A 10,606-nucleotide genomic window follows, 5' to 3' on the forward strand; every position below is an offset into this window, starting at 1 on the left:
AAAAAAAACTCAAAAAAGAAAAAAGAGGGGAAAAATAGAAAAGGAAAGGTCATTAAAAGGACAGGAAAGAAAGAAAACATCAAAATGGGTGTCAGAAAAGACTCCGAAATGCATTCTTAATCAGAGAGTAGTTAAAGTAAATGGAAGAAATGATGAATTAAAAGAGCTGAATACAAATTTTCAAAAGGCAGCTTGAGAAGAAAGAGCAAATATTATCATGAAATGTTCGAGGAACTAGAATTAGAAAACCAAATGGGAAGAGCACGCTCACCACATCTGAAACTGAAAGAACTTAAGAAAAAAGTCAAGCCCTCAGTTTCAATCTTGAAAGATTCTATGGGCAAAGTATTGAATGATGCAGGAAGCGTCAAAGGAAGATGGAAAGAGTCCAGTCACTGCACCAGGAAGAACGAGTCAATAGTCCGCCATTTCAGGAAGTAGCATATGAGCAAGAATCAGTGGTGCTGAGGGAAGAAGTTCAACCTGCACTCAATGCATTAGCCAAAAACAAGGCTCCAGAAACTGGCAGAATGCCCATTGGAATGTTTCAGCAAGCTAGAGAGGCACTGGAAGCACTCACTCTTCTATGGCAGGACATTTGGAAGACAACCGCTTGACCGACTGAATGGAAGCGATCCATCATTGTTCCCATGCCAAAGAAAAGTGACCCAACAGAGTTGTTAAATTATTTAACGATGTCATCGATATAGCACACAAGTAAGATTTTGCTTAACATCATCCAACAACAGTTATAGATAGCAGCACATTGACAGGGAATTGCTCGAAGGTCAGGCCAAGTTCAGAAGAGGACGTGGAACAAGGGATGTCATTGCTGATGTCAAATGTATCTTGACTCAAACCAGATAATACTAGAAGCACGCTTACTTGTGTTTTATTGACTATACAAAGGCATTCGACTGTGTGGACCATAATAAACTGTGATAACTTTGAGAAGAATGGGAATTCCAGAACATTTCATTGTGCTCATTCAGCAATTGTACATTCATCAAGAGGACGTTATGAAAACGGAAAAAGGGCATATTGCATGGTTTAAAATCAGGGAAAGTATGCATTGTATCCTCTCACCATAATTGTTCAATTTGTTTCCTTCATAAATCACCAGAAGAAGGTGGCATCAGGATTGGAGGAAGGCTTATTAACAACCTGCGATATGCAGATGACACAATCTTGCTTACTGAAAGTGAGCAGGAATTGCATGAAGCACTTGCTGATGAAAATCAAGGATTGCAGCCTTCAGTATGGTTTACAACTTAATATAAAGAGGATCAAAATCCTCACAACTGGGCCAAAGGGTAACAATGAAAAATGGAGAAAAGATTGAAATTGTCAAGGATTTGTCTTGCTTGGAACCACAATCAATGCTCATGGAAGCAGCACTCATGATCAAAAGACGTATTGCATTAGGTAAATCTGCTGCACAAGACCTCTTCAGAGAATTGAAGAGCAAGGATATTACATGGAGGACTAAGTTCACCTGACCCAAGCCGTGGTATTCTCCATTGTATCATATGCATGTGACAGTTGAACATTGATTAAGGAAGACCGAAGAATAGATGTATGTGTGTCGGGGGTGGGGTGGGGGGTGGATGTCATATAGGGGATCTTTTATATTTGTTGCAAGTTTGAGTGAGATAAGCCACTGAAACCGTTCACGTCATATCCTAACCTGTGCACTGTTAGCTTGGTGCTATTCTGATAGGGGGAAGAACCAGGAATCAGTCACAAAGCCCTGGCTGTGCTAGGGTTCTCTGACTGCCTGTGGGGGAGGGTATCATGCAAGGGGCCCAAAGACTACTGGGAGTGCTGGCTTACATGAAGTGCAGCCATTTGGGAACGTCAGTGTCCCTACACAATTGATTAGGTATTTTTCTTACATAGGAAGTAGAAGGAGTTGGACCAGCTAATCAGAATAATAATTGGACAGACATTTTTAAAGCGGACTCCCATGAACATGTTGGAAGCATTTATGTTTAGACTTGGCCCTTTCCCGCTGGTCACATGCTTTCAAAAGGCATCATAAATTTAGACAGGAAATGGTCCTTTGCCCATCAGTCTTCTTCATCCTGTGTGGAATCACCCCACTGCCTCTGAAACATCTTTTGTGAGCACAGGGGTGGGTGAGGCGCTGGCTGCCAGAAAGCCCAGAATGTTCAGCTTCTGGGAAAGGAAACCACTGGCTGGTCAGCCAAGCCTGGCAGGGAGCAAGGCAGCCCTGCTGTCTTGTGATAAAGAAACCTCATCGGCCAAAAGGAGAGTGGGGTGGGGTGGGAGGGGGTGGGAGAGTTTCCAAGTATGAGATGTGGTGGCCCCAGAATCTTTGGTGGTACCCAATTTAAAGGTAAAGAGTGAACATTCCTGGTCCTACCTTCTAAAAAGAGAAGAAGTTGCCCCAAAGTAGATGTAGCCCAACCATGACAAATGTTCATCTTGAGTAAAACTGGGGAAAGTCAGAACTTGAGGCAGGTGGGAACCTGCCAGAGAAGAAAAGCTCAGATGTTTTACACTAGTCGCCATAGAGAAGTGCAAGGCCCCACTCGGCCACGGTGGGAAAGTGGTGAGACCGGGAACACCGGGATTCCATTGAGTTTTGGCTCCCACAGGTCCCAGTGCCCTTTAAAGATGGACTTCAGGAGACCCAAACCATATAATTTTCCGTAGGTTTCTCTGGATAGAGGGGTGAATGAGTTAGCTTGATGTTAATCAAAGTGCTAAAAGGATAACATTATTGAAGATCTAGCTTATTGGAAATCCAAAATGTAATAGTCCTTGAAGCAATAATTCCTTTAAAATTTTTTTATTTTATTGGGGGCTCTTACAGCTTTTATCACAATCCATGTATATATCCATCGTATCAAACATGTCTGTACATATGTTGTCATCATCTTTTTCAAAACATTTTCTTTCTACTTGAGCCCTGGGCATCAGCTCCTCGTTTTTTAAGCTTAATCAGTAGGGATGCTCTAACTCAGGAAGTCAGTAAGCAAGACCATTAAAGATAAGTAGCTAGGCAAACACATACCCTCCACTTAATGAGCAATGGAGCGCGAGGCCCCTGGGGATGGGGACCTGGTGACCCTGGAAGAAAGAAATGTAGGCAAAGAGAATGGTTTCTTGTGATCTTTGCAAAAGCTTTTTAATCACATAGTTTGGAGTATGTAACTTGCTCAATTTTTACTAAATATATTTTGGAAGAAATTTAGAGGTAGAATGCAATAGACCCCCCCTTATCCATGGTTTTGATTTCCTACATGTCATTTACCCACAGTCAACCATGGCACAAACATTGTAAATGAGAATGTAGCTTGATGAAGTCCCATACCATCTCAGTCGATTCCTCACATAAATTTTACTGTAATATGTTGTTGTAAATATCTGATTTTCTTATTAGTTATTGTTTGTCTCTTTCTGGACCTAATTGATAAGTTAAGGATAAAACATAGTATGTATCGGTTTCAGTCCTATTTGTGGTTTTGGGTATACACAAGGGGTCTTTGAAGGTATCCCCTGTGAATAGGAGCGGGGGCACTACTGTACATCTTTTGATGATTTCATATCTAATATCCAGACACCTAACTATCCTGCTTTAGACATATAGGCATCTAAGTAAATATCCATACAGGATTTCAACCTTGTCACCATAAATGTGGATTCTCTAAATTATTTTTTCCATTTGCAGATATCTGCACGTCTGGATCCATTCCCTCTGATGTGGAGAAGAGGTTGCAGTTGGAATGGCCCTTCCAGGAAGAGCTGATACTCAGAGAACAATATCAGGGAAAGTTCAAGAACAGTACCTACTCAAGTAAGACATGAGAAGCACCCTAGAGATGTTCTAGTTCCCACAGTATTTGGAGAGTTTGAATGTAATCATTCCTAAGTAGCCATGGGTAAAGCGGTCACCAGTTGCCTGATTCATGGTGATCCATGTGTGTCAGGAGAGCTGTGTTCCACAGAGTTTCCAAGCTGTTTTTGAAAGTAGCTCACTAGGCCATTCTCCTGAGGTGTCTCTTCTGGGTAGACTCAAACCTCCAACCTTTGGGCAGGCTGCAGTCCATCACGTTCACCTTTTGCATCATCCATAGACTTTGCATAAGCAGCGAATGCACAGCCACGGCGCCACCAGGCCGGCCTTCTGTTATAAAGCTGTATAGTACTCAGATACCATCTAGAGTTCATGGAAAACCTGGAACTCAAAGCTGCGTCTCTTCTTTTTTGTTTATAATCTGACTTTCCTTGTTGGGCATCAAGTGAAATATAGAAATTGATCACTGACAAGCTAGTAATGACCTTCCCCGTTCTGTAGAACAAGGGAGTCAGGAGAACACAAATACACTACTTCTAGAAAAGCAAAAGGCAAAGGAAACAGTGTGAATGTCCTTCACACTTCTTTGCCCACTCGCTACAGCTCCCCAGAGAGAACCCTTATTGTAAGTTGGTGCCATGCGACAAGGAAATCCTGGACCACATCAGAATCCCCACCATCAAATAGCTTTCTCGTTTTCTTTCCTCTGAGGCTTTGCAAACACAGGCCTAGCTCAACGAACTGGGACTTGATTTCCATTCACTGCTACCGTGTGCCATCCTTGAGAGTGGATGTGTGTGTCATTGCATGTGGCCATTAAGGCACAGGAAACAAGGACTTCTTCTTTAATTCTGAAATATACTTTTATTTGTAATTTGGTGTTTTATACCTACTTAAGTGGTGTTATAAGGAGCTGTTTTGCTTAAGATCATCCAACAGTGACTGTGGCGATACACTGCCAGAAACTGCCAGAAGTTCAGGCCAATTCAGAAGAGGACGTGGAAGAAGGAATAACGTTGCTGATGTCTGATGGGTCTTGGCTCAAAACAGAGTAGGCCAGAATGATATTTACTCATATTTTATGGGCTATGCAAAGGCATTTGTCTGTTTGGATCATAAACTGTGGGTATCCTTAAGAAGAATGGGAATTCTCGAACACTTCATTGTGCTCATTCAGAACTGTACATGCATCAGGAGGCAGTTGTGCAAACAGAACAAGGGAGTACCACATGGTTTAAAAGCAGGAAAGGTGGGCGTTGGAGTTGTATCCTCTCACCACACTTGTTCAGTCTGTGTGCTGAACAAATCATCAGAGAAGATGGAGTGCCTGAGGAAGAGTGTGGCATCAGGAGTGGAGGAAGGCTTAGTAACAACCTGAGGTATGCAGAGGACACCACCTCGCTTGCTGACAGTGAGGAGGACGTGAAGCATTTGTGGACGCAGATCAAGGATTGCACCGTAAGTAAGGATTTAAAGAAGACCCAAATCCTCACAAGTGGACCAATTGGTGGCGTCGTGATAAATGGAGAAAAGGTTGAAACTGTCAAGGATTTTGTCTGGTTTGTGTCCACAATCAATGTTCATGGAAGCAACAGGCAAGAGATCAAAAGAAGTATTGCATTAGGTAAATCTGCTGCACACGACCTTTTTTGGAGTATTATAGAGCAAGGATGTTCCTGTGAGGACTAAGGTGCACCTGGCCCAAGCCATAATATTCTCCATTGCATCATATGCGTGTGGAAGTTGGACACTGAATAAGGAAGACTGAAGAAGCATGGGTGTGTTTGAATTGTGGTGCTGGAGAAGAACATTGAAAGTACCACGGATGGCTGAAAGGACAAACCGATCTGTCTCAGAAGAAATAAGGCCAGAGTGCTCCTTAAAGGCAAAGATGGCAAGACTTCGTCTTATAAACTTGGGACATATTGTTGGAGAAATCTAGTCCCTGAAGAAGGACATCATGCTTGGTAAAGTGGAAGGGCAGTGTATTAGTCTGGGTACTTTGGAGAAACAAATCCACAGCAACTCATGTATAAGAGAGTTCTATGTAAAGAAAATGTGCATCACGAAAACATCCCAACCCAATGCTGCCCAAGCCCACAAGTCCAACATTAACCCATTAACCCAACACCAGTCCACAAAGTCCTCCACCTCACAAAACAGAGGCAATGATGCCGACTGCAGGAGGAAAGCTGAGTCAGGAACGAACAAGCATCTCAGCACTAGCAGGGGTCTCCACATGGCTGCTCCAGCACCCAGGGCTGCATCGGGATAGGTCCATGTAGCTTCTCTTTGGGGATGTCTTGTAGGAAGTCAATCTTGCAAGCTGAAGCAGGGAACTGCTAAGGCAGCTGCACCCGGTGCAATGATCACAAAACAAGAGACCCGAGAACTAGAAAGGCGAGGCTCACCACCCATTTATCCCTCCGCCTTTCAATTAGCCCCACATGTGATTATCAGCCAGGTTGGCACAATTAACTAACTCAGGCAGCAAGAAAGAGGAAGGCCGTCAAAGAGGTGGATTAACACAGTGGCTGAGGCACAGGACCAAGTGTGAGGAGGGCACTGGTCCGTGCAGTGTTTTGTTCTGTTGTGCATAGGGCCGCTTTGAGTCCGAGCTGACCCCATGGCACTTAACAGCAACAATAAAGAACTGTTGCCACACGTGTCCTGGACCTGTGGCTGAAGTTGCAATGCCTGGGCAATGTGGGTTGGCATCATTTGAAGTCTGTGGGCTCACATCCTGCAGCCTTAGTCAGGTGTCTGGGGGGATATAGGTAAATTCACTAATACAGATCCCCTTAGACAGCACGTTCACTCACATTAAAATCCCATTTGGGCAGGAAAAAGTAATATGATAGTTGTAATTCCCAGGTGTGACCATGCAAAGGAGGACCCCGTTAGTGATTTAATTGTGTTTAATGAGCTGATTCTTTGCTCTCCTCCTTCTTCACCTCCCTTTCCTCTCACCCCAACCCTCCCTCTCCCACACACACTTCCACCCTGGATGTGAGACAGACTTATTTAAACTTACAAAGGAGAAAGCAAGAGAGAGAATCAGCACCGGTTTGAATGCGCTGCCTAGATTCTTGTCATCCCAGGCTGCCTCCACATTCAAGGTGTTCAGTGTCAGTTTAGTTTGGTTTGATGGCTCTTTTAATTTGGGAGGTGGGAAAGAGGGAGACCGGGTGGTTCTTACATTCTTCAGGTGAATCTGAACTCAATAATATAGAGCCCTTATTCTAGAACAGGGGTCCTCAAACTACGGCCCGCGGGCCACATATGGCCCTCCAAGGACATTTATCCAGCCTGCCAGGTGTTTTTGCCTGTTTGTTTGTTTTTTTACTTCAAAATAAGATTATGTGCAGTGTGCATAGGGATTTGTTCATAGTTTGTTTGTTTTTTCATAGTTTTGTTTTGGTTTGTTTTTTTTTTCAAAACTATAGTCCGGCCCTCCAATGGTCTGAGGGACAGTGAACTGGCCCCTGTTTAAAAAGCTTGAGGACCCCTCTTCTAGATGTTACAGTTTATTATGTTATTTGTTTTTGTTATCAGGTGCCATCAAGTCCATTTGAACTCACAGTGACCCATGTGACTGAGTAGACTTTCCCCCAGTTTTCTAGGCTGTAAATCTTTACATGAGCAGATTGCTACATCATTCTCCCATGGAGCCATTAAACAAGCAAACAAAATACTCATGATTATCGAGTTGATTTTGAGTCAAGCAACCCTATTGGATCGAGTAGAACTTCCCTTTGGGAACGCCTCTTCTTTCCCTGGCAGAGCCTATGATGTGTTCAAACTACTGGCCTTGTGGTTAGCAGCCAGCAGATTACCCTCTATGCCACCAGGGCTCTTTACATGGGTTTAAATCACCCATCTTTTGCTTACCAGTCAAGCACCACCATGGCTCCTTGAAAGAAGATCAGCCAGAATGCTCCTTGGAAGCAAGGATGGCAAGATTTTATCTCATATACTTTGGACATGTTATTAGAAGCGACCAGTCTCAGGAAAAGGACGCATGCTGGGTAAAGTAGAAGGCCGAGAAAAAGTGGAAGGCCCTCAATGAGATGGATTGACCCAGTGGCTGCAGCCTGCCAGCCATCGTGCGGAGGGCGCAGGGCCAGGCTGTGTTGTTCTGTGGTGCACAGGGTCACTGCGAGTGGGAACCGGGCTGAGGGCATTAATGACAACGACAACAGGATTGTACGTTACCTACATTTCTGAGTTCATCTGAAAGAATGAGGAAACAGAAAGGTGAAGTAAGATTCTAGAATGCAAGCAGTCTAGGGTTTTTGAAAATGCCTTGCCCTTCGTAAAGGAAGGAGGCAATGATGGTGCTTTATATTTGTGAGTTTATGCTTTAAAAGGTGTGCATCTACTTGTTGATTAGATCCCTGATGTTGAGCTAGGCAGAACAATGGTGGTTGTGCCAATTGGTAAGTATGTTTGCCTGGGAAATTTAAAAGATCCTACTGTGCTTCTGTAAGTAAGGCTGCCAGAGAAAATAAAGGATGACCACTTAAATTTGAATTTCACATAAATAACAAATGATTTGTAGTGTAAACACATCTCAAAGATTAAATGGGATATACTTTCATTTAGAAAAATGTTACTTATTAGAAGTGTAACTCGGGGTCTTGTAACCTTATTTGCTAAATCTAGGAACCATGCCCGTGACTTTGCTGTGATTCCATAGGGTATGTTGGAAACCACAGCCTTAGTGACTTCTCAGGGCTAATTTAAAAAAAAAAGCATTTTATTGGGAGCTCTTACAGATGTTGTAACAATTCGTAGTTCAGTTGGATCGAGCATCATTGTACAATTTCTGCCACCATCAGTTTCAAAACATTTTCTTTCTTCTTTAACTCCTTTATCCCCTCCCTCCCCCATCCTGCTCCCCTGGAGCCTCAGGGCTAATTTTTTAAATATTATTTTTATTTCTTATTTTGGTGCATGTATAAATAGCCCAAAAAGCACTATTTCAACAATTTCTTCATGCACAATCCAGTGGCATGCACTGCATTCTCAAGATGTACTACTATTCCTGTTACCTCTTTCCACATCATTCCACCACCTTAAACTTACCTTAAACTCCCAGCCCTCTACGTTTCCTGTAAACCTTTCCAGTTGCCATTCTCAATTTGATCTTATACAGGTCATTATTTTTGGTGGGGAGGGGAGAGCAAACCTAACAAATTTAACTAAATTTCTTAAGCTTTTAAAGAACAGAAGTAGTCCACCAACTCTCACCGTCTATCTGAGTTTCCATTTTGGCATTCTAAGAAAGTCTTTATCTTTAGGAATAGAATAACAGTGTGGGTAGCTAGCTACACTGGGGAGGTGTATAGGGTGAGACTTGGGCAACAGGCAGCCTGTTTCCTGTTCCTACAGGCAGTGAGAACTGATATTCTGTGTAAGTGAAAAGCGGTTAGGACACTTAGGGATTTGTGCCAATGGGGTTTGTATCCCTAAAAGGTACGTCTTTCATGGGGAGTACTCTGATCATGGCCAAGGGGAGTGAGTTAGAGATGTTTCTGGGCTCCCAGCAGAACTATCAGGGTCAGCAGTACCCTGCCGAGATTGTTTGGAAAACTTTTTTTGATTGTGCCTTAGGTCAAAATATCCGGAGCAGATCATTAGCTTCACATTCAACAGCTTATGAAGTTTACTAATATCATGCCCTTTTCCCATCATTTTCTTCCATCTCCTTCCTGTTCAATATCGTCTTCCTCTTCACCCACGTTCATACCTGGTTCCCCTCTAGCCTGCCAATTCCCCTTCTTTCCCTCCCATCCCCAGTAACCATCAGTCTGTTTCTTTTAATGTGAAAACTTTTATTATTGTTGTTATTATTTTAAAAAACAGCCATCATCTCATAAATGTTTGTCCTTTTGTGATTGACTAATTTTACTCAGCATAATGCCCTTCGGATCTGTCCATGTCATGAGGTTTTTCTCAGATTCATAGTTATTCTTCAACACTGCATCTCATCATAGATCATTATTTAAAAGAGCACAAAGCTCAATGCAGAAGTACTCTACTAGTTAAGATTTTTTTGGTGGGTTTTTTTCTTTTTTGTGGGGGGGGGTCCCCAAAGAAGACTTTATGGAGTGATTTTGGTTTAAATTTACATGTTTAAAGATTATCTCAGAGGAATAACTTCAGGGTTTTCTCAGCTTCTGTGGCTCCAGAAAGTTTATATTTCATTGAAAGTTTGAAATTCTGTTCTGCATTATCCCCCTTTTGATCAGAAGTTTCCTATAAAACCTTGGATCAAAATACTCACATTATTTCAGTTCTGGTCTCATGGCGAAGGAGACATGGAGACAACCAGGCGGTCATTCATTTCCCTCCTCTGATTCCTGACTCTCCTTATTATGTCAAAAGACTAATTGCTGCACCTTCCCGACATGATTGCTGAAGAAAAATGTGAACATAAGCAAAGGTGGGGAAGAAAGCTGATGGTCCCCGGCTACCAAAAGATATAATGTCTGGGGTCTTAAAGGCTTGAAGACAAACAAGCAGCCATCTAGCTGAGAAGCATCAAAGCCCACATGGAAGAAGCACACCAGCCTGACTGACCACTAGGTGTAGAAGGGACCTGTTATCAGACATCAAAGAACTGAAAATCACATCAGTGGGTGCCCGCTTTACTGACACAATCACTGAATACAAACATTGTGCATAAGCAAATGTTGTGAAGAGAGGTAATGGTGCCTAGCTATCAAAAGATATAGCATCTGGGGTCTCAGAGGCTTGAAGATAAACAAGCGGCCAACT

General features: G+C 42.8%; 1 protein-coding gene across 1 annotated transcript in view; it reads left to right on the plus strand.

Annotated features, from left to right (window-relative positions):
* Window positions 1–10,606, plus strand: part of HPSE (heparanase) — a gene marked incomplete at its 5' end in the record, with an annotated part of 57,518 nt that overhangs the window by 19,494 nt on the left and 27,418 nt on the right. Inside the window, one exon of the mRNA XM_013004828.2 lies at window positions 3,698–3,823. Coding sequence (XP_012860282.1) covers window positions 3,698–3,823 — 126 coding nt within the window. The remainder of the gene's footprint in view (window positions 1–3,697; window positions 3,824–10,606) is intronic.

This window comes from Echinops telfairi, unplaced genomic scaffold (genome assembly GCF_000313985.2).
Source record: "Echinops telfairi isolate 266 unplaced genomic scaffold, ASM31398v2 ScPeMD7_7468;HRSCAF=8506_0, whole genome shotgun sequence".
NCBI classification, from domain to species: domain Eukaryota; kingdom Metazoa; phylum Chordata; class Mammalia; order Afrosoricida; family Tenrecidae; genus Echinops; species Echinops telfairi.